Source organism: Semicossyphus pulcher, unplaced genomic scaffold (assembly GCF_022749685.1).
Source record: "Semicossyphus pulcher isolate SPU_LCO1_2020_fin unplaced genomic scaffold, fSemPul1.0.p SCAF_13, whole genome shotgun sequence".
NCBI lineage: Eukaryota > Metazoa > Chordata > Actinopteri > Labriformes > Labridae > Semicossyphus > Semicossyphus pulcher.
Window position 1 is genome coordinate 11688871 of NW_027211637.1, and position 24848 is coordinate 11713718.

Below are 24848 nucleotides of genomic sequence, written 5' to 3' on the forward strand. Positions count from 1 at the left end.
CCACCAGGTTATCTCATCAAGATAAACCTCAGCCTCTTCCATAACCTCCACTAATCATTTCTGAACCTTTTTCCTGAACATAGGGTCCTAAAGAATGCTGGCATTGAGGCACCTGGTCCCCCCCCCCTGCACTCCCTAAAGATAGGGACAGGTGAGCATGATCTCTCCAATTACTGAAAATATGTAAACACTGTTTATTAATTTCATAGCGCCAGAGGAGGCCAGACAGAGGTCCATCCTTGATTGTTTCAAAACCCCCAAGACTACTTGTCTCCTTGAGAAGCCCCTGACCGAGCCCTTTAAGCATCAGCGATATTAAGGTTCTGCAAAACTACCGTGCTTCTATCAGTCTTAAAAAATTTATTTTGTGACACATGGTAAATAGACTGTACTTATATGGTGCTTTTCTAGTTTTTGCAACCACTCAAAGCTGTTTTGACACTACATATCACATTCGCCCATTCACACACTGATGGCAGAGGCTACGTGAAGTGGGTGTTAACAGGGATCCTGCTGAATTTGCACACTTTAAATTAGCTTAGAAGCTAACAGGGTTAACAAACTAGAACACAGCCCAATAATGAAGTGATATGGGGAATCAAGCTGAAACAAAGTTGTAAATGTTAATATTTCATTTTTTTATGGCATGACTTTAAATGTAAAAAATACTCGTAGTTTATTGCTCATTAAATGAAACTTTGATTAAGTAAATATCACCTTCTGGGAAAGGACTACTTAAAAATAGGTAGATTTGTGGAGTGGCTGGTTGCTGTTGCAATGCACTTTAACTTGTTGTCTGTTTGGCATTGGTTTATTAAACTTAGTCACATCTGTTCTGAGAAGCAGCATACGCCGATATAGGTTTTATATTTATATCATTATTTTGTGAAGTGTGAATACCAAGGGAAATTGAGGATAATTTGATTTTCATCAAATCCGACATGCATCCGACATGATGAAGCTCATCATTGATTTTGCCTACACTGGTTGAGGTGTCACAAGAGAGAATACCAGACCTTTTCATTGCAGCGGACCAGTTCAATGTAAAGGGCATCGTGCAAGCCTGCAGTGACCTCCTGGAGAGCCAGCTCGCCCCACATAACTGCATCCGCACCCAATGGTTTGCAGACCTCTATTACAACCCCACACTAAAACACAAGTCCTTCATGTTCATTCTGACTCACTTTGAGGAGATTGCTGCCTCCTCAGAAGAGTTCCTGCAGATCTCAGTGCATGAACTTGTTGAAATCATTGAGAATGATCAACTCAATGTGTAAAAGGAGAACACAGTGTTTGAGGCCATCATTTGCTGGATAAACTTCGCACCTGAGGAACGCAGAGAATACATCTCTCAACTATTGCCCAATGTAAGTCATAAATTAAATAAAATATTATTTGTATAGCACCAAATCATAACCAAAGTTATCTCAAGACACTTTACAAAAAGAGCAGGTCTAGAACGTACTCTTTGTTATGGTATTTAGAGAGAGACCCAACATGAATCCACCAAGTAAGGGATGAACAATTTTCCACTTGTCATTACATTAAGTTTTGATTTGTGTCGCTTTTTTTTGACAATTTGATTCCAACATGTCTCTTTATGTTTCGGTATAGGTCAGGCTGGCTTTGATGAGTCCACAATATATCCTGGATGTTGTAAGAAACAACACATTCGTGAAGGCAAGTGAAGAGTGTCGACCAATTCTCCTCAAGAGCTTGGAGGCCATTGTTGACCAGCGTACAAGGAGGTTTTCTGGCTCTACTTCCAGTAACCATTCGGCCCGCCCTTGATTGCCTTGACTACCTGATCACACACACCTGGCAGGAGGTCGCACCTATGCATACAAGACGCTTCTATGTCAGCATAACAGTGCTGGACGGGCACTTATACGCCATAGGAGGTTATGATGGACAGGACCGTCTGGATACAGCAGAACGCTATGAGCACAGTACCAACCAGTGGACTTCAATTGCGCCCAATGCATGATCAGAGGAGTGACGCAAGCTGCACAAACCCTCCATGGCAATGTAGGTGGAGCTTGGAATAACTGGAAAAACTCTGTTGATTGATAAGAGCACAGAAGCTGCACATTTATAGTTTCACACTTTAAATATTTGATCTTAGCTTAAGTAAACAAACTTCACTAGATTATTTAACTGAATTATCTAGATGTTTCTAGCAATAAGTCAACTCATTCCAACTTACAAAGGGAAAAAAATAATTGTTCTCAAGCCTAAATACCATGTCAAAGGCTTATACGAGGATACAAGGTTTATATTTTCGTTACTTATTACCTCCTTATTTCTCCAGGTGTATGTCTGCAGTGGCTTCAATGGGACCGAGTGCCTGTCATCAGCTGAATGTTACAACCCAGAGACCAACCAGTGGACACTCATTGCACCCATGTGAAGCATCCGCAGTGGAATTGGGGTCACGGCATATGCAAACCATGTTATTGCAGTAAGATATTGAATAGTCTTTATACTCACATAACACATTAACATTTTGCGACCCAAAGGCACGAAAAGTTGTTACCAGAGGTTTCACATAAGGATATAGACTAAATATGTCTCCTTCAGACACAGTCCGCCGAGACAAGGGTTTAGTTTAAAATGCCTTTTTTAAATCAGGGAATCTCTCGGAAAAAACATCAGTTTTACAGTTAACTTTTTAGCCTTCAAGAGCACCTGGCATTCACCTGAAGTTTAACAACCTGCTACCGTGAGCAGCTAGTATCCCTCATTTTATAGACTAGATATGATTGACCTTTACAAACCCAGCCAAGTCAGCATTGCAGACTGAAGGAAGTAATGTACTGATGTATACAGTGAGAGATAAAAAGAAATATAATAGATCAATAATTCAGTCCAAGTAATGCTCAAGCAAAAAGTACAAAAATCATTAGTTCCAGTGTGAAGGTTTGCTTCTTTTCTTCGGCACACTGAATATCTATCTTTTACCTTTCTGGAGGGAAAGTTGGCAGATTTAAAACTTATTGCCTGAAAAAAATCCACAACCAAAAGTTGTACTCAAATAATATTTGTATCAGCTTTAACTTTTAACCTAAAATACTTTGATTTATTTAAGGCACACAATTAGGTTAGCGCCCGTCTTTACAAGGGTCCTGAGTAGATAAGGAGACACACAGGAAAAGCAGTCTGGACTCAATGCTTAACCTCTTCTCTCATAGGTTGGTGGTTTCAATGGAACCAGTCGTCTCCGAACCGCTGAGGCTTATAACCCCCAAACCAACACCTGGCACGCTGTGCCCTCCATGCTGAACCCCCGCAGTAACTTTGGCATCAAACTGATTGATGACCAAATGTTTGATGTTGGGGGCTTCAACAGCCTCACCACCACCTGTGACGTAGAGTGCTATGACTTTGACACTGGTGAGTGGTCTGTTGCCTGTGAGATGGAGATAAACTGCAGCGGCCTGAGCTGTTGTGTGGTGTATGGACTCCCCAACATGGCCGAGTATGCTGCTCCTCGTCACTCCCTTAAACTCTCCAATGAGGAGTATGAAGCAGAGTGAAAAAGATCCATCTCACTATGAGATACATTGTTCTGTAAATAAAGTATCAATGCATTAAACGGCTTTAGTCATTCCAGTAATTACTTAATTAAGACTTTCAGCTTTATACATGGCTTACTGCTAACAAAACCCTGTGACTTTTGACTTCACTGTTGATCATATAAATAAAAACCTCATTAGAAGAATCAGAAAATTCAAAACAACTTTTAAAGTACAGACAAGCAGACAAAGTTAGATTTGATATTTGACATGAGCATGAACCTCCATAACCCCTTTGTTTTCTTCAATGTTACATGCAACTAAGCAGCTACAGCCAGTGTCAAGACCACATATGCACAATACTTAGTATAAGACAGAGTGTGGTACTAAAGTTCAATTGTGATGAATGTCAGCAATAATGCATTCATTGCTTGAGGTATCTTGATTGTCCAGGGGTTTAAGATGCTCACAATAGGGTCACAATATCCCTCGTTCAGTTCTGGCCAGCGACCTTACCTGCATGTCATGGCCCATCTCATTTCATTATTGCTCTGTACTGCATATTTTCTAACAAATTCAAAATGCCCTAAAATAACAAATACACCAATAAATGAAATATCAAATAAGGACTTTGACTTCACCTCAAAGAGGTTTTTGTAATGAAAAAAAACCCTGTAAAGAATTGAAAAGTGTGCTCAGAGGAACTCCAAGATTTTGGAGTAAGTAGATCTGCTTGGCCTGTGCAAAGCCTCTGTGTTGGAAGATAATCCAAATTTACCGCTTTTATTATTTTGTGGCCTTAGGACCTCGTCCCCTTCGGTGTCTGACACAGCTGAAATATGGTGCATCGGCGATCACAAAAGTATGCAACTTTCGGTGTTTGTTTTGATATGGTTTGCAGTGCTGTCTTGAATAAATTTGCAACAATTCATAGTCTGCTTACTCAAACAATTGTTTATGTGACCCCATCCCCCAAACTCCAGTGTTATCCCAGTGTGTGGGGATAATAGTTTTATAAACTCACTGCAGGAGTTGAAATGAATGAATCTTCACTTTGCCAGTTGACTTTTCAACTCAAGTAGATATGTTAACATGAACTAAGTGTGGGTCTTTGTGTAAATATCGAGTTATTCAATTGATTTCAGTATAGTCTGCAATTTAAACTGTGGTATTTTCTTTTATTGCTTTTAGCCTCTGCATTTTATTATTCTGGTCGAATGTTTAAAACATCAAGTGAAAACAGGGGAAACCTTTCCTGAACATGCCAATGAAACAAATAACTGAAATGCCCCTAAATTCTGTAATTGAAAGTATTCAGAAACAGAACCATGGTTGTGATTTGCTCCTTCACACATTTGTGAGGGCATTATGTAAATAGTCCACTATATAGTGGTATCCGTCTGCTGAGAGTATATGTCCCCTCTGCAGGAGGTACACAAACCCATCACAAGACAACCAATAACACCAAGCCTAAACATTTTATTTTTAGTTAGGAAACTGATTTCTTCTTTCATCACAAATAAAAAAAAGTTTCCTAAAAAGAGGTTTCACAACACAAATTAAAACAAATACACTGTTGTTTATCATTTAAGTAAAATAATTGAGTTTCTATGAGTTTCTTGTTTTGTTGTGGCTAACAGCAGTGAGCCTGTTGTGGCCCAGTACAGAGGCACTGAACATAATAAGTGCAAGGGGATCATTGCTAAGGAAAAACCTTTACTGTTAATATATGAATAAAATTACTCAGGACAATTCTGTCCACTCTGGCCATTTTGGTGCCCCACTGCAAATGGTAAAATATAATCTTTTCTGCCACACAACATCTGCATGCCAGTGTGTAACACAGTTATCCAGAAGAGACCTGATTATTAGATTTGATATTGCGATAAAGATCAATCGAGTTTACTACAATGTGTCGAGAGATGATACAATTGTGGGGCCTTAGACCCCAGTAGGGGGGTCTGAATTAGTTTTCTTATAAACAGCTCTAATTTGATGCAATTTTATGCACTCTTTATTTACATTCAAAGTAATCACTGAACTTTTAAAAATGTTGCTATCATTGAACATTTATTGACTTGTAAAAATGTGAGATTAATGATGAGGTACCATTAGTTTACTGTAATATTAAAGGGGGTTTCTTCATTCAAATTAGTAAGTGCATTCAAAAACAAGCACCCAGTCTCTAATTTAAACAGGAGTCCAGTTAAACAACGGAATAAAAAAACAGTTAATGTTGTAAGAATTATGTAATGGCTTATTCCTTCACCTCAACCTTTATGGAGCTCTTGATGTTCTGCAGTTTGTTGCTATCAAAGTTTACAAACAGCACGCTGGAGCCAGCTCTGGCGGGACTGAACTCAATGCTGGCCTTGGCTTCCTGTTTGGGGCCCACAGATCCAATTCTGCAAGAATCATACACACTTTTACAATAAACTCATACAATAAATCATCAGCCAAAAGAATCACAGTTAAGGTGTTTTCAGCTTGTCTCTATAGCCATGTACAAAGCTCAGAAAAAAATTATGTTTCAGTGAATATGGTATAAGCATTACATTGAATCTTCATCAATGGTTGATTTAAAACAAATTGAAGAGGCAAAAAAGACAAAAAACTAAGGAATTAAGGAGGGAATCTCCACAAGGCTTATGCCGAGGCTATGAGTCATCTGACAGGTTCAAATTACTTATACATACTTAATATTGTTTTGCTCATGATTTTGCCCTTTGAATGTGATTGCATTATGCAATGCAGCTGTACAGGAAGTGACACAAAACCACACAAGATGTAGCAGGTGAAGTGCAGGTGCATGGTCCTAACACGTTCTCGTCACGTGCGTATGCGCAAGAACGGACTGTTCAACTGTTCTGCATGGAGAAAAGGGTCTGATCACATGCGTGCTACACAAGGTCGGAATGGTTACTCACAAGACTCCAACCAGATCTCAATTCAGTCAAAGCATGAAAGCCTTTTAAACAGACTCTAGTGCTGGGAATGTGACTCTCTTGGACAGGTTTAGGGGTGTGTAAAGCACTGGGATCTTTTAAACAGACCTAAGTTTGTTGTTAGGGGTGTGTAAAGCACTGGGATCTTTTGAACAGACTCACAAGTGGAGCAACATTGGTTGGTTTATCTGAGATGGCTTGAGTGCAAAAGATGTGATTAATATCTTTATAGAGATAAAATAGAGAAGTTTAAGATAGGGAAATTATGGTGCCCCTAGTCTAAAGACCCTCTTATCTTTCTTTCTTTTTTTTATTTTGGTACTAAATTGGTATTGATGCATTTGGCTTAAATAAACACCCTTTAAAACTTTTAAGGGAGTTTCTGGTTATCCGTTTTTGTGAGTTGCACATATAAGAGTTTTCTTCAAAGATCATCGCAGCGCCCCCGCAGGTAAGCTCCAGCAATTCCACACTATGACTGCACAACTGCAGACCTTAGGGCACACACACACACACATAAAGCAGGATAGAGGAATCTATCAGGGCCCCTCCCTGAGAGTGGTTGAGTAGGGGCCCACGGTGGTAACCGGACAAGGGGTCAGAGAAACTAGCCAAGATTGATATTAGGATTTAAAGTAATAAGTTATTAATTATCTGATAGAAGCAAAGTTCAAATGAATAGAGATTAAAATTAAGATTTAAAGTAAAAATCTTATGAATAATTTGATTCTAGTAAATTATTGAGTTGGTGAGTGTTCACACCATCGGCAGCAGGAAAACCTCAGGTTTTTGACGCCCTGAGGTCAGCCTGTTTTGTGTCTCGCTTCAACATATATAAATGCCATATTTGTATTAAGCTTTTCCTATAACTGTTAACTAACTACAAATGATAACTACAAATCAACAGTCTCAACTGTCATCAACTATCATAGGATGGAGCTGACTTACTTCTTGGTCATGGGTTTGCCGTCAGTGAGGCCAGCCCCCTCTATGGTGAAACTGCAGTCCTGCAGAGTCTCTGGTAAAGGGTTCAACAAGCTCACCTCTGTAGTAACAGACTGATTCAGTTTGGCTTCTCCCACCAGCTGCAGATAAACAGGTTCCATCATGTAAAAGGTGATATAATGTATATTGTAAATTATTCATATTGTGGTTTAATAACTGGCCTGTCCGTATTATTACCAGCCTTCCCCATTATCATTATAAACCACCCTACAACAGTGTGATCAGATCAAGAAAAATAAATAAAACAAAGATATTTTGTCATTACACTAAAACTAATAAGATACTTTGGGTGGACAACAAGTAGGTAAAAAAGATAAAAAGTCAAAGTCAATGTCAATGTTAAGTTGTTCTCCACATTCACCACAGAGGCCATGTTTAGTGCAAATCACTGAAAAAAACTTTTAAATTGTTTAAACCTTTCACCTTTAAATGGTGTCTATTCTAACTGTTTACATCAGTTCAGTAATTGAGATTTGAGTAACAAAAATAAGCATATACAGACACAACTAACACAGATAGACAAACAGGTAAGGTAGAGTATAACACTGCACTATAGTATACAGTGCAGTTTTCTATGGGTAACCAAAAAGTTGAAGAATCAAATATTTATTCCTTTAGGATTTATCTTTAACGGAACACATAAACACGTAAAGAGCATTTTTACATGCGAACACATTTTCTGTGACCTGTCTTTTGTCCACACCTTGATCTGTATATCTGGCTCGTCTAGCACAACAGTTTTCTCAGCTTTATGGAAATCGTTGGTATGCTTGCCGAGGGTCATGGCTGACAGCAGGATCATCCTGTCAGAGGTGATCACTGATCCATAATGGCCATATTCCAGTTTGAGAGACATGCGCCTTTCTGAAAACAACATAAATTGTAAAAGATGTTACTAAATTATTTCAGTGCAGGTTCAGCATGGACAAGGAGGTTTTGTGACGTGGGTAAATCCACAGCTCAGATTTTGGTGTAAAATGTTCGTACGAAGTTTAGAGCTAACCTTCTCCATAGGGCACCTCCACTTTATCTGAAGCAAATCCACAGCTGTCTCCTCGTTTCCCATTGTAGCCGACAGCTCTGGCGAATAACATGAGTTTGCAGGTCTTTGCCTCCATGCTGTTGTTAGTGAGGACAGCATACACCTCAAAGTCCGAGCCCACTGTCATGTTATCAGCCAGTTTGATCTTAAACGAGAATTATACATGTATTCGTTAAATATAGTGAACAGACATATAATATATATATATAATTATACATTATTATATCTTTTATTTCTAATTGGAAGCCCGTTGTTCTTCGGGCAGATAACAGAACTTTTATTGTTTATTTCTACAAATTACCAAACACAGCTGTGGCTTGTATCAGGGTGCATGCCAGTCATACCAATCTTGGGTATTTTGTAACACATGACTGGCTTTCCTCTTTCTTTTGCCACAGTTTGCCTGTTTTGCATATGGCATATTTGGCACACATTTTTATCTCTGCTGCTTTGAAAACTCTTATATCATTGTGCCTCTCGTTTATAGCTTGAACTAACCGTCCTCTGCATTAACTTTTTGATTAAGTTACTTCAGAGTTAAGGTCAATTCATAACATTGTATATACTGTATTTACTCTCCCCCCGACATTTTCTGCTTTAACAGTAACAACACCTTAAGAGCGAGCCCTGGCTCTTCTCCCCTCTGCTGTAACTTGTTGTGGTGTTGAGCCTTCTCATACACCCTCCTCTCCTCCTCTGAGCCTGAAAACAATCAGAATCACACATATGTTCAACAGTCTTGTTTTAGCTTCTGTGTCAAATGCACAAAGTCTTCAAAACTATCATCACATAGATTTAACTGCACTGAGAAAAAGGATTCATGGGGTTAGTTTGTAAAGCTTGAAATCAAGAGCCTTTTCTACATAAAAAAGGTAAGTTTGTTACATATACATGTTTTAATCAGTTAATAACATATTTTAAGAAGTTTGTCAAACTGAGAATATAGAAATCTGTCTTAACTCAGTAATATATTGATTTCGAATGGACATTTCTGTGTCCACTCAGCAAGAGACAATATTTAGTTAGTGCAACTTGTAAATCTATTAAGCATCCTTTAAAAGCTGAGTAAGACTGGATTTGCCCGCACTTGTTTAGCCCAAAGGCCACGCCTGCTGCAAGAAAGTGGAGGGAGAGAAACGGAGGTTGCATCATTTCAATCTAATTTAACGTTACTGGGTGAGTACTTTTTGCTTTGTTTAATTTGCAACACTTAATGACTGACTGTTTCAACACACAGTGCAAGGAATCGTTTTTTACACAATACTAAAAGCAGGTTTTCAGTTAACTGTTCATTAAGCTATTGTAATGTGGTAGACTTTAAGCTAATGTTTGTTCGTGCTAGCTAGCTGAGTCTTTCTGTTTTGTTTTGTTTTGTTTTGGAGAATGATGTTAATTGGCAATTAACGTACATTAAATTAATTATTATTCATTAGAAGCAGAGCACAAATTAATTGTGAAATTATTTTTCTTTTGTTGTTTCATGATTGCAATCTTTAAAATGATCAATTTAACATATACAGTTGAGATAGGTAATTGGTATAGGCCAGGCATTGGAAACATCATCCTTCACTCTCTTTCCTAGTGATGTTATTACAAAAAGCTCATCTTCATTGAGGTTTAATTGAACATTTTTTATTTTTCTTATTCACAGGATGATTCTGTTGAAAGAAGGAGAGAGGTGGCTATCTGAGGCTTAGTGGTGTATCCCAGAGAAAAGGAGGAAGATCTCTTTAAAGATCAGTTGGTAGGTAAATTGAAAACTTAATTTCATAGTATAGTCTTTGTTTTACTGCCATTTTTAAATATTATGACCTATAAATACTAACATTTTCTCTGACCTACTTACGCCAGGATGGTGGAGGAGATAATACCGATGAAGATTGTCGTTAACAGAGGTGCCACAACATCTGATCCAGCCAGTGCAAAGATTGTGCTTGAGGGAACAGCAGCCATATGTGTAACTTCACAAGTTTTTGGAGCTTGTGTACACGATTTTGGTTAACACTCATTTGGGTGTGGTTAATTTTTTTTTTTGTCTAATTATTATTGCAAGTGGGCATGTGTTTTTGTTCAAAATGATGAAAATCATTGACTGTTTAAGTTTTCTAATAAACGGTTTGCTCATAAAACAGGAATTTCTATGTGTAATTTATTTTAACTTAGGTAAATTAAGTTACTAGTACACAAAAAAAGGGCAAACAAATGGACTTTTATGAGCAGAATAAAGGCAACATAAATGAGTAGGAATAACTTAAATTGAATAATTTGACTACTTAAAAACATCAAAACGTTTTAATTAGAATTCAGTTGGTTCAACTTATTTAACCTTGTTGAGGACAAGAAATGTCATGTTGGTTGTACTAGACTAACTCTCGAGGGATTTACTCAATAATGGCTTAATTGAAAGTACTTAAAAAGATCCATGCAAATTGTTACCTTAATTTTTTTAAGTTGAGCCAGTGTATTATTTTTTAGAGTGTGACATAAAACAATGCATGGAAACTTCAATATATAGAATAAAAAAGTTTTAAAAAGTTTGTGATTTTAAGTATCTTGTATGTCTGTGCACGTAACTCTGCAGTACCTTCTGAATACTTGTACTGGTGTGTGATGTCATGTCTGTCATCTGAGCCAACAGCTTTGGTGCTGATGAAACGTCCAACAGACTTAGTTGATCCACTGAACTTGACAAACTCTCCATTTGACAGGCGCACCAAGTCCACAACATCTGCATTAACCTGAAATACACAGCATAAGATGAGATGATATAACACTGAGTAGAAAGACCTAACAGGCTACAGGAAAAAATGTCACTCATTGTTTGGTGGGTTAGCTTAGATCATGGCTTGTAACATATTAAACCTTTAACAGTCAATACAGTCCAGCTTAATTGAACAAGATGTACATTTGTGTACATTTTTCTTTCAAATGTGACACAAAATGGAGCAAAAACTCACCTCAGCAAATATAAAGGGAGCATCGTACTTCTTGGTCAGCTCTCCCTCCTTAATAGCTTTCAGGGAAGCTGGTCCACAACAGAAAACACCTGGCAGTAACACACAAGCGACACGGTGAATGTGAGTTATCATTTACACAAGTGTGATTGAGGACATACAAGTCATTCAATTTATAGAATAAACGCAAAATATGCAAAAATATTTGGTTTACTGGAACATTACTTTTAAATTACCAGCCAAACGTGTGGTAAAAGACTCAAAATTGTTACAAAACCAAAATTAGAAACACTGCTACAAATTTAAATTGAAAGTAGCAAGTGCAAAATGACTTTACATGTGTCAAGTGCACTCATCAGAGCAGAACTTGCATGACATACATCTTTTCCTGTGTCTTAAGATAAGTCATGTGAATTTGCTGACCACAAGCCTTTACTTACCATACACCAAAGCTGTCACTGAATCGAACCACTGTGGTAAAATCCTGTGACTTTGCATGCATAACCGTTATTACTCATCTTTGTTTCACTTTCAGTATAGTTACACTTGGAGTCATTTCTCATTAAGTACTTACATTATTTGTCTTTGCTGTGTTGTGACAGAGCCACATTGAAGAAAAAAAGTGTCAAATGAATGGTCATTAGAAGGGTATTAAAACTAAGACACTAAGAGTGATAATGTTTGTTTTGCCTTTTAGTGCTATGAAAATTAAACTGTCCACTGTAAATCAAAAGGATGTGGGTATGTGCCAGTTAAGAGATATGTCTGTGCCGAGGTGATAAAGGGGGATGTGACGTAGACGAAGGGGGAGATTCGGCGCAGCAGGGTTGAATTGGTGAGCGTCAGGCGAGAGTCTGCAGCTGCCCGTTACTACACAGTCTATTCAAATTGTGGAAAAATGTAATGAAGGAATTGAGTTTTGAATGTACTGTGAGGGAAAGTTAAAGGAATATTATTCGAGCTCTCCGTTCCGGCATCTCCCGCGGCTGAACGCAGCATGAGGACGCCAAGAACAAAGACTTTGGGATTACTCTTCCTCCAGATTCTTGGTGAGATCTATCCTTTTTTGTCTGGATTTTGAATACTGGTACCAGTCGCGCTCGATCGTTTTTTTTTTGTGGATTATATTTGGTTTTGTGAGCGAACTGAAGGATTTTTGTTTTGGGGACAAACGGACGACGGCATCGACGGATTTATTGTTTGTTTTCGGGGTGGGAAAAGAAGGACCAAAAGTGACTATTCGAGTGAACTTTCGTTCAATTAAGTTCATATTTCGTTAGATTTGGACTTTTAGTTGGTTGTGAATATATATTGGACTGATTTAGAGAGTTATTTTTGTTGTAATTACATTTTTATTTGTCGCATTGAGCTGGGTGAAGCATATTTCTGTGAGTGACGCATATTGCTCTAATCACCTGAGTAGCCTGTCAATACAGATTAAAAAGGGTGAAACTTATTTCATATTGATATTTTCTCTGATACCTGTTTAAATTTTTGATTAAAAAGGTTATAGGTTTTCTTTTCTTCTAAAAGAACCCTTGAGCGTTGAGCCTCGATAAAATAAAAAGGTCGAGTGTTACAGTGTAACTGGTCAGAAAAGAAAGCATAAAAATAGTCAGTTCACAGTCTTACATATAGGACTTGTTCTTGGACAATGAAACGTTTTAAATGGTTTGGTTTAGAAGAAACAGGACATAAGAAGCAAGGTTTACCATCACTTGTCTCCTGTGGGGTTGGGTCACTGGTTTGCCACCCATCAAACTCTGTTCCCAAATCAGGACGAGTCATCCAGCTGTCCACCCAAACATGGAAGTTCCTGGTAAATAATAAAATGAAGCACAATAACATAACCCGCGACCCTGAACAGGATAAGCGGTATAGATAATGGATGGATGGATGGATGGATGGTTGAATAATATAATAATCATTTTGCTTCAATCTGTTAAGTAAATGTATAAAAATATAATTAATTGGTTACTTACCAAACTGAATCACTAGACATTGCTTCCCCATTTTCATCATACAGGTTTTCAATGATCAGGTTGCCATCAGTGTCGTGAGCAGATCCAAAGTTAGTAACCACTCGACATGGGATGCCCAGCGCACGGGATACTGAAGGAGGAGCGACAGTCAGACTTCATCACACCAGCTATCTAACACACACACTTGAGACAGAGTCTGTCATCAAAGACTAGCAATAAAAACCTACTACAAAAATATCACATCAGGCAGAGAGCTCCAAATACATCAGATTAGATTCTAAATGTAAGGTTCTGATAAAATGGTTGGGGGCTGGCTGGAAGTTGTAAGTTGAATAAAACTCCAACCTGTGCATGAAACAGCAGCAAAGACCCAACATTGGCCGTAGCGGACAGGGCCACTTTCTGCCCACTGGCGCAAAATTGCTCCGCTGCCAATCCACGTTCCTGGATGAACCCCGCCTAAAAATTTGTCCCAACTTCCCACCAGTACACCCATGTCATCATTACTGTTGATCTGTGGGCACAGGCAGAGGGGAGACATAGACAGAAATCAGCAGTCCCATTAGTGCATGAGAGAATGGAAATCAAAAATATAATCCTGAGCATATTTATGATCGTTTACTTTTTTGCACATTCCTTGCTGAGCTGTGTATCAATTTTAAATATGTTCAAGGTTTACTACTAGTACTTTTTTCATTTGCTTTTCCAAACTTTGCAGGTTAAACGCTAAACTACTTTTTTGAACAAAAACACAGGAAAGTATTCCTCTATGCCCTTAGATATTTTGAAGACTGCTTATTGTCATATCAGGTTTTCTCCAAACTTTAATCAGCATTACAGAGATTTAGCCATGAGGAATTGCAAATACATGGAAAAAGAACTTAGTACTCTGTAGTTAAATAGCAAGCCACATAGCCAAACACCTCCACTGACTAAAATCTGGGAAATGTAGTCCAGGTGTAGGTGTATGTGAAATATATACTTCCCTGGAGGATGCAAAAGGAAAGTGAACGGCAAATGTTAGATGGACTGCAAACATACCGCCTTTTAGTATTCTGACCACACAAAGGGCTTTTTACTACATGCCAAATTCAATCATTCACATGCACATTCACACACTGTTGGCAGAGGCTTGCATGCAAGGTGCCAACCTGCCAATAAGAATCCAATCTCATTCAGACACACTTAAATACTGCTGCCTTCCAGCCACAGTTGGGGCTTAAGTAACTTGCCCAAGGACACTTGACAAGTAGACTGGGCGAAGTTGGGGATCTGACCGCCCAATCATCTAAATAGTGGGCGACCCACTGAGCTCTTTTGAGCCGCACAGGGTAAATGAAAAGCAAAACTGTGTTAGTCTGTATTTGTTTTGTTGTCCACCATGGACAGAAAATGTCAGCTTTAAGTAATTAAACTAGATCTATAGATTAAAGCACTTGATATCTATAGAGTTTATAATCAGTACATACATTTAGGGGCAGAAAGTCAATAACTTCACTGACAATAATAGTAAAGTTTGCTTTCTTTAAGTGCATAAACATATGCCACATGACTTTAACATAGTGCACGATCATGTCACGGCCATCACGATTGCCTTAGTAGAAATAGCCTTGAATTTCCCATTCAGGTATTTTAGCTTACAGCAGTAAAAACATGGTGACAGCACTTAATTTATTACACTACACTTTGACACCTGCTTGGACTCTACGCTGCACTTCATAACAACCCCAGTCTGTCCTGCATCTTTCTATCACAAGAGTAGTCTGGGGAGAGATGAAAGCTTCAATAGAATGATAGAGGGTGCCTCACAGAACAATATAACACTGTAAAGAGGCACCAAGAGGGTTGTCCTGGTGAACCAAATGACAGGAGAGGTTCACCATGGCAATATCTGCCTGCAAGGATTACATAACAGCTATTCACAGGCTGGTTAATTGGAATTCACTTGGCCTCAACTTTTAATAAAGCCTGGGCTAGACCTACCATGGCACTCAGCACCCTGGTCACATAAATGGGATTTTTCCTGGCAGAGCAGTCTTTGTCAGCATCAGACACAAATTTCGGGTTGTCATCCAGGATCTTCAGGCAGATATCCAGTATTCCTGATTCAAACTGACAGACAAACACACAGTGGGCGGACATTAATGATGGCATGGGCATGGGTTCGGTTTTGGCAAATATAATGTTGTAACTTTGTACAATGAAATCCTTTGATTGTTTTATGTAACTGGATATTTAAATATTGCCCTGTTTCAACAGAGAATACTTTTTTTCTGTGCACAGTTTATTGAACCTTTGTTGAAATGACATTTTGAGCACCTGTCCGAAGTTCCACGGTTTCCCTTTGATGCGTTTATATGTTCCTCTGTACACCTGCCCATGTTGTTCCAAAACATACTCCTGCCTCTTTGTCTCACTGCGCATGTAGACAGCATCTCCTTTAAGTTGAGAGAAAGCACCAACATGTTTAGATTAGCATGTCAGCACGACATAAAAGCAGATTCTGACAACATTTAGATGATTTACAGCTGTTGTGGTAATTGTACTATAACATATATAAAGTTGTTTACCTAGACTTCATTGTGCATAATCGAAACACAATAATCATTTTAAAGAACAATAATCTTTAAGAAAAAACAATAAGAAACATCACTAAAAAACATTTTGAAGAAAATGTACTCACTGTGGCACCAAGCATTAAAAAGCAGGGTGAACTTTCCTAAACTGGTCTTCTGCCCCTCCTGGTCCAGAGTCAGAGTATAGATGCCTATGGGGGCGTTGGGTGAGGACGAGATGGATACAGACACTGTGTTTCCAGAGGGATCATTAGTGGCCAATGCGCTCCACTCAGTGTCCACTATGGAGTCACTCAGACCAAAGCAAAACTTAGTGTCTGATTCTTTTCTGGGTAACGGACCTTCAGAGACAGAGAGGGTTAGGCATATTAAATATAAATCTAGATGACAGAAACATAAATCCTTTTGCACACATGGGGGATGCATGTTTCTCCCACTTACCAGTTTCAACGATAAGTGTAAAGCTTGTTTCACCCGGTTTGAACCCTTTGCTGCCAGCTTTCAGGTGTAATATAATGTTGAAGGGCTGTCCCCTTCTGACAATCAAACGCTCCTCAGCACACTGATCTGTGTGGTGACTGCTGCTGTTTCTCTTGATGTCCAGATCACAGCGCTCAATGTCCAACACTGTGTGCAGAGAGGAAACACTGAGCTCATGTCACATCTATTAAAACTGACTTGATAACTTAATCAAGTTTTACCCCTCGCAAAGTTTGTTTTGATGATAAATAATAGAAAAATCATCACCAAGACATTCCTCTTTGCCGATAGAGTTACTGTGTTCTTATATTCTATATCACTCACCATTCCAGCTCATCACATTTCACACGTTACTCTCAGTAGTCTGACCCGGCGAGGTTACGCAGAATCACTCTACTTAAAATTTCATTCGTACTCGGACAAAAATAACTTTTCGTCATTCTTACCTTGACTCATGTCTGCAGTAAAGTTCTTGTCCGTCGACTTTAGTGTGAAAACACTTCAGCTTCTGGCTGCGCTCACTGGCGATGACCCCGCAAGAGCACAGCTCCTCTGGGTATTTGTAGCGTCTGAAACCCGATAGTTACGCCCCCATCTGTCTATTCGTCACATATCGTTCTGTTTTTAGGCAGGAAGGGCAAATAGGCTTGCAACGCTCTTATTGTGAAAGATATAGGCTATATTCCACCTTGCTATTCAATTGCATAAAATAGTTCCTATTTAAATTGTTGATTTTCCCAGCAAATTAAAGGTAATGCTTCGGGGTTATTAGAGTTAAAATGTTTTTTTTGTATATTTGTCACATATTATACAACAACATTACACAGATCTACATGTACTAGATGATTTCTGACAAAGGAAGACAACAAACAAGTTTTTTTAAAATAAATTATTTATTTATTGTTTGGCTGCAACATTCGGTATATTTATGTATGATTAAAGCTTAACAAAATAACATAAAGAGTATTTTTATGTCATGTCACTCCTTTCACAAGGCAGTGAAATACTTCAGCTCAGCATGACAAGACTTCCACTTTTAAGATCTTGATCTTGATCAGGTCTCTACTTCTCTAACACTATGACACTGACCACTTAATGTATTAATTCAAATACTTTTTTAGCTGGAAGAATACCCGTGAAGAAATTTCTGCTGCAGTGTCATTAGCACTGAACTTAAACCTGCATACCTGCTTACAATGAAACATTTTGCAACAATGTCTATAGTCGTCATTTTGAGGAATTGATATGTCTGTTGGAAAAGGAAGTGAAACAGTGGCTCAGGCTAATGCAACCCCTTCTTGTAACTGCAATCTGTCTGGTCATTCCCTAAAGTTCAGAGGAAGGTAACCAGAGTGAGACGAAAGAAAGAAAGAAAGAATATAACAATGCCATGAAACCCACATTTGAATAAGCAAATCAGAAAAATGTATAAACATGTTAAAAAAAGAAAAAGTTTGGTTAAAAGTAAGATAGAAATACAAAAGTGATAGAAAACAGAAGCAAACATGATTAAGTCTAGCCATAAAAAGTTAGTTGATTTTAAATAAACAAACAGAGTTCAACCTCTCGACCTCTGCTTTTCAAGATCCTGTCATGATTTGATATACGTGTAGATCACACTATTTTGGAAAGAAAATAAATTCACAGGGCTTGCAAAAGATCTTTCATCAATGCCTCGTTGGGAAAAAAAAACCCCACATTAAAAGCGTTTAAATATTCTGAAAAATACTTTTCTGGCGTGGTCATTTTCAGAGGTATGAAGCAGGAAGATTGATAAATATGGAACCATTGGTGGACCCATAATAACAGTTACTGGTTTTTGCCTGCAGGTAAAGGTAGTGTGTCGGTGTGCAGTATCTAGACAACCCTACGCAAAGTATGCAGAAGTTCGAGCCATTCAAATCCAAGTGTGAAAACAAATAAGCCAGTGGTCTGTCCCTTAGGATAAGTTATTAAAAATAAGACTACTGTAACAATATCCAGTCAGAGATAAAAAAAATTTAAATAATAATGTTTACAAAGACAACAGTAGTCTCAAACTTGTAAAAAAGAAATAATAAAAAGTGTTGGAGTAAAAGATGCATGTTTAATCTACATCCCTATTTATTATCAACTAAGCAGTCAAATGACTTTAGTTTTACATATGGGCACAGATATCCAAATGTATTTCCATTATGGTCATCAATTTTACATGAGTCTACAGCTAGTACTGGGCAGATAGCCAGCCGAAAGCTCTGGACTTGAACTGTGTCTGGGACTCGGTTAAGTTTCCCTTGCCATCTTGAAACTAAAACAATTCTATACAGCTTTCAAAAGAATCATAGAATCTACAGCTGCTTCTTGTGCTAAGCTCTGACAGTTGGTGAATTAAAGGAGCATGAAACATAAAGCAACACATTTTACTTGTGTCACTGGACTGAAGTGGTCTCCAACCTGTGGTTTACTCTTGAAAACAGGTGCTGGCGTGACAGTACTAAATATAACCTTTGTTCTTTGATCACCACATATCAAATATTGTACAGGCTTTACAGCATAGAAGATCCAACAAAATATGTTTAAAATGTATCCCTAAACAACACATTATATTATTATTTTAGATGGCACATATTTGTTACTCCTAGGTAAATGTATCTCAGCAAAGAGAGTAGTAAATTAACAGTACAGCTTGCAGACACGTACAGTGTAGACAAATCTAACAGGACAATTAATCGTGTAAATAGCATTTTGTTGAACAAAAGTAGACAAAAAAATAATGCTTTTCATTGCATCGTAGCTGAAGCAACTGATGCTCAGTTCAGTACGAAAATTAAAATACGGTTGGGGATTAGGGTAATCTTGACGGGGCAATGTGTGAGCTTATTTTGCATGTTATTGCAAAAAATATGCTTGCTCAGATGGGTGTACATCTCTCACTCTGTCAGCTGTTAACCACTTCACCCAGGAAGCAGTCTCTTCTTTGTAGCATGGGTGCTACCAGTCTGAATGTGATCAAGCCAACCATGATACCAACACAACCAATCTCGATTACCTCTGTAAATGTTTCAAAAGGAGACTATGTGAAAATACAAAGCTGTGTGACTGCCATGTGTCCATGAAGCTTGATCTGCAGGGCGCTCTGAAGTTCTCTAACAAGACTGAAAAGCTCCAGTGGACCGATGATCTGCAAGAATATTTATAAATATTATAAAAATGTATTATAAATAATAAATATAATATATATTGTAAATAATATATCACAATAATAAAAACATTATAATATTGTAATATTTTCAAATATTGATGTCAGTGAGATAGGTAATAAGAGCATTCAAAGAACTGGGATATATGTAATTTGCTAGTGATGTTGAAGAAACCACCAAATATTGTTACTCATGTACATCTCTTCTGTGTTAAAAAGTTTGCATCTCATGCTGTAGTTATTGGGGCAGAGATGTATCCCGATTGAATTCTCATGTGCTCAAACTTAAATTCATCCGCAACATTTTCCTGGGAAAGATCAAAGATTTAAATGGTAGCATCAAAAAATAAATACATTTTCCTAACATGCCTTCAATACAAAGTTTTCCGAGTCAGCTGCTTGTATATATATAAAAAGGCTTTCATTTTTAAAGTTGAAACAAAATCAAATATTACCTTCTGCATGGAATCCAGTGTTAAACTTCTGTAGATTTTCCGATTATAATATCATCAACCTGAAACACAAGATATAGAATACTACATTATATACTTTCATAAAATGCTCAAAAAACTAGATTTAAAACTAATTCTGTATACAGATAGAAAACTGATAGACCTTAGGTCACTTACACATATTAAGATATTTCTCAAACCTTAACAAATAACACCATTATAAAAAAAGCATGCAATTGAGAACATTATGAGTCTTGGCACCTTTTTTCAGTCATACATACAATACATACAAACATCACCTGTTCACAGTGGTGCACCTCACCTGTACCTGAGCATTAGCCAGAAGTGGAGGTTTGGGGGAGACTCCTGGTTTCTTTCTTGTAACCGCTGGTGAGCCGTTATTCCTCAGGCTGGGGGTCCGACAAAGTGGTGGGGGCAGCTTTGAACTCTGGGATTGAAATGAGGAGGAGTCTTCCACTACCTCTCCACCAATTGCAGACAGGCAGCTACGGTCTGTGCTGCTGAAGAGGTTGATGCATTCTACGGATGATTCAGTGCTGTCCACTGAAGCCACAACAATGAAACAATGAAAGCTGAGGCTCTTGACACATAAGTTCAAATTCCAAAATGACATGCAAAAATACTTCAAACCTTTAGAAAATAAATGTACATTGCCCAGATTTTTTATGTCTGTACAGCTGTCTACCACAGTGCATCAAACCATACAATTTACTGTCACAGTAGCGTTCAAATAATATCCTTATATTGAAAATGTCTCTCTTTTTAAGGTGGATTTGATTAAATTCCTTTACAGATATTAGATATGTATTGAGAGCATGAGGTACTGTTTAAATATGGTGAGAAAAGTCAACAACAAAAAACTCACTCAGAGGAGTTTTCCGTTGTTCATAGTTACGATGAAGATGATGCTGATGAAGATGTTGGTTGTTTAGTTCATTCTCAGTCACTGCTTCAGGGGAGGAGCTGCCAGCAGGACTTGACTCCACTCCCTGTGACTGGTTCCCGGGATATCCAGCAGGGGGTAGCGAGCCTCGTCCAGAGGAGGAAGAGGATTGGCTGATGGTGGTTGAGGCGGTGCTGCCAGAGCCAATGGAGTGTGGTCGTGGATATTCTAAGCCCCTGTGTGAACAACAGGCCACAGGGACTGACGACACACAGATAAATTTCATCAGAAAATAATGGGCTGTGTTAGTGGGGAATGAGGAAACAAGCATGACCCTTGAAGTTAATGAAAAAAACAAGATTCCACTTTGTAATACTGAGTTCCTTAAGCTTAACAACAAAATATAAAATATGTTCATTAATAAATTAAGCAAAAAAAAATTTGAAATGGGTAACAGGACTCGACAAGTCCCTGATGTATGTAGTAAAGAAATGCTTAAAGCAAATTGCTAACACAAGTATTCTAACATGCTCAGAAACTGTAATATGTGAATGTATAGGGTGTATAAAGTTTTCCATGTTCATTACTTTGAACAACAGTTAACATCAAAGTTAAAGTCATTAGGGGACGTACATGTGTGAACTTTTATTGTATTAAAACCCTCCCAAAGTTGTGTTTCATACAGGTGGCTTTTAGCTATGGTGATACAAGAGGGAAAGTCTGAGTATCACTAAAGTCAGTCCGATTTATCACATGAGGATCAGAAATGTTTGGACCACGTTTTGTGTCAATCCTTCTTTCTTGTTCATTAACTGGGGTCTGGACCAAACTGGTGGACAAACCAACTGTTGCTAGAGTTTCATCACTGACCAGAGAAGTTCTAATAAATAATTAAACAAATCCACAATTTAAGTATTATCTAGACCACTGATTTTCTATTCAAATTGTGCATTTCATCATAAAGCGCTCTACATAAACATTAGATCAAATGTTGAATAAGAATGTTCTGGAAAAATTTCAGTAATAACTTCACATTAGCATTCATTAATTTTTTAAATAAGTGTTTAATCAGTTTCACTAAATCCTGACTTGTATATTCTACTTGCATTTTTTTTTATATATATAATTGAAAAAAGTGCTAGTTTAACTTGGTTTGACTAATAAACTGTTGTCACTTAGTTGGTCTGGAGAAACTATTGAGTTCCTTACTTCTCCCGGGCAGGACACAGCTGACGGCTCGGTCACAGATGGCAGCATCACTTGGTTGAATGTCCATAAAAGGTTTCCGGCCCATTCCCATGAACAACCTCTCCTGTAAACGCAGCTCTGGAACATATAGTATATTTACAATGTTTTTCAAACATATAAAGCACCTAGTTAACTATAATATTAAGCACTGTATTATAATGGAATATATTATTGGGTTGTTGTTTCTACCTCTACTGTGAGTGGCTTGATCCCACAGAATCCTCTCTAGATCTGTGGTCCAGGCTTTCTTCACCTCCATGCTGGAGGCCTTCAGAGTGTAGGTGTCCTCACTTTTCCTCCTGCGGAACCAGATCTCAAAACACAAACCACTCACACTTGAGTTGTGGGTCATCCCAATGTCGCTTGTCTGGGAGAGAAGCCACAAAAAAAAACAAAAAAACACACAAATATGACCCAGATGGAAATAATATGTAGTTGAAATGTCAAGGAAAAATAATATATTGTATCATGAGAGCTAAAAATAGAATAGAGTACCAGGTTTCTAACAGCAACTTTATCAATAAGGATGTGTTCAGACCTTGAATGACTGCTTGTAGACATAAACATCGTTGCCAATGTCTGTCCTTTTGGTCTTGCTGAAGAGGATGAGATCTTCAAAGAGGAAGATGCGGCGGACGCATTTCTTCTTCCTAAAGAGAACTGTGAACTCGTCCTGGCGAACCAGCTGGCCCTGCTCTTTTAAATTCACCTGATGTAGCAGAGAAAAGTAAAGAAGACTGACTTTATTCATTTAATTCATTGTAGTATGTCATGTATCATTTTAATATCGTACATCACACTCCTGGATGGCGTCCATGGTGAGCAAATCGTTGCCGTGACGCATCTGAAACCGAACCAGGTCCGCAGCAGCTTGGATCTCAGCCTTCTCCCGCTCCCTCTCACTGCTTGTCAGATCAGGCACATACGCTCCCGGGCCACAAACACTTTGTGCACACACACTAGTTGCATGCAGTGTATCCTGGATCATGTCTTTTGGCCTGTATGAGCCAGCCAGGGACAGCATGTCCTGCAGCAGGAGGCTGTATTTGCTGATCCTCTGGATGGGCCGCAGCAGGTAGGATGAAAGGTCCATCATGTCTCCCAGCTCCTGCTGCTTCTTCTGCAAGGGGTAACACAGTGGGACTGTAAAACTGAACAGGGGGTGGGGTTTAAGGGTGTGATGGCCACTGCAGCTATCAAAACTGAAAACTTAACTTTGACCTGCCTGAAATGAAAAATTATGGAGAGTACTGGGAATAATGGAGTTTAAGGTCTCTAGTAATGGATAACAGATCTCCTCATGATGAATGCACATTGTGGTGTTTGTAGAGTTTATTTCAATGTGTTGGATGACTAGACTTTAATTTTATTTTATTTTGAAATAACATTCATGCAGGCGTACAGATGCAATGTCCTTAAATGAAGGAATGTCCTAAAGAAGATGGAGCTTGTGTACTAACAGCACAAAATGAAAGGGATATATAACACCTGCTTTAAGAATTAAAAACTAGAAACTCTCCCACACTTATGTTTCAGTTACAAGAAAAACAGGACACACAAACTGACCTTGAAGATGTCATGGCGACGGTGTAGGATCAGGGCGTCTGACTGAGGTTTGTTCTTGCTGTATAGAGCGTACAGGCCAAAACTATCAGTCTGTGGAAAGTTAAATTAAACCATATCAGAAAACTTATTTGCCTTACAAATAAGCCAGTTTTAACGTAACTAGCTATATTCTGTATGTCTGCAATAATAGAATATTGTTGATAAACATCCACTTCTGTTCTCATCAAAAAAAGAAAAGAAGGGAGGGACCATTTATGAAATTCTGGATATTAAAAACAGATATTTTCCCATCTGTTAATGAATTCATTTTTTATAATTATTTCAATATTACCATAATCATAAAATAAGTGAAATCAAACAAAACCTTAAGTAAAAATACACAATTTGCAAAATACACAAGTATTTCAAAGATTACATATAACAATCATATTCCTTACAGACATACAGTTACTACTCACATGTCTGAGAAAGCAGCGGGCCACCATGGCAGGCTCCCTCTGGCAGGCCTCCAGCTCTGGCAGGAAGTAGTGGTTGTGGAAGTCGTAAAGCTTCTCCAGGTTGCCAAATATAACGCCTCGCTTGCCCCTGAGATCCTGGGGGATGTCCGGTCTGTCCAGCAGGGGGAGGTAGTGGGTCAAGATGTAACTTAGTGAGCGGACATACTCCCTCTCTGTGAACACCAGCTCCTCCAGGACACGTTGCAGCCTCCTGGTAACCCAAACAGAACAAAGATCACTACAGGACAGAAATGCTTTTAAATAAAAAATATACTTAGAGGTTCCTGAGATATCAGGTACTCTCTGACCACGCCCTGCATCAGTGATGTCAAGGAGCCCTGGAGTACATCTGTACATCACTGCAGCAAGGTGAGGAGATAAACCATGGAAGGTCGGCAAAGGCCAGATTTTCAGTGGGTGATACATTTATCTTAAATACCCTTAGTTTCTTTTTGCTGTCCAACAACCTATTCTTTTACATGCTTACATTGAATATATAAACAA

General features: G+C 38.3%; 2 protein-coding genes and 1 pseudogene across 2 annotated transcripts in view; 1 reads left to right on the forward strand and 2 right to left on the reverse strand.

Annotated features, from left to right (window-relative positions):
• Window positions 1-822: 822 nt before the first annotated feature.
• Window positions 823-3536, forward strand: LOC138589230 (kelch-like protein 10; annotated as a pseudogene).
• Window positions 3537-4686: 1150 nt separating this feature from the next.
• On the reverse strand, window positions 4687-17027 carry LOC138590064 (protein-glutamine gamma-glutamyltransferase 2-like). Its single transcript, XM_069660600.1, has 15 exons — window positions 16946-17027; window positions 16461-16646; window positions 16127-16360; window positions 15763-15881; window positions 15427-15555; window positions 13789-13957; window positions 13444-13573; window positions 13174-13277; window positions 11465-11553; window positions 11092-11245; window positions 9121-9209; window positions 8469-8652; window positions 8169-8329; window positions 7409-7545; window positions 4687-5920 (listed from the first exon to the last, which is right to left on the reverse strand). Exons 1-15 carry the CDS (start codon window positions 16953-16955, stop codon window positions 5773-5775), a joined length of 2043 nt encoding a protein of 680 aa, XP_069516701.1. The 5' UTR covers window positions 16956-17027; the 3' UTR covers window positions 4687-5772.
• Window positions 17028-17411: 384 nt separating this feature from the next.
• The window catches only part of LOC138589231 (pleckstrin homology domain-containing family G member 4B-like), a 36992-nt gene continuing 29555 nt past the window's right edge, over window positions 17412-24848 (reverse strand). The window contains exons 20-30 of the mRNA XM_069659430.1: window positions 24306-24555; window positions 23848-23937; window positions 23301-23401; window positions 23075-23186; window positions 22820-22990; window positions 22471-22648; window positions 22243-22359; window positions 21016-21294; window positions 20452-20693; window positions 20133-20191; window positions 17412-19659 (exon numbers count right to left, since the gene is read on the reverse strand). Coding sequence (XP_069515531.1) covers window positions 20153-20191; window positions 20452-20693; window positions 21016-21294; window positions 22243-22359; window positions 22471-22648; window positions 22820-22990; window positions 23075-23186; window positions 23301-23401; window positions 23848-23937; window positions 24306-24555 — 1579 coding nt within the window. The 3' untranslated portion in view covers window positions 17412-19659; window positions 20133-20152. The remainder of the gene's footprint in view (window positions 19660-20132; window positions 20192-20451; window positions 20694-21015; window positions 21295-22242; window positions 22360-22470; window positions 22649-22819; window positions 22991-23074; window positions 23187-23300; window positions 23402-23847; window positions 23938-24305; window positions 24556-24848) is intronic.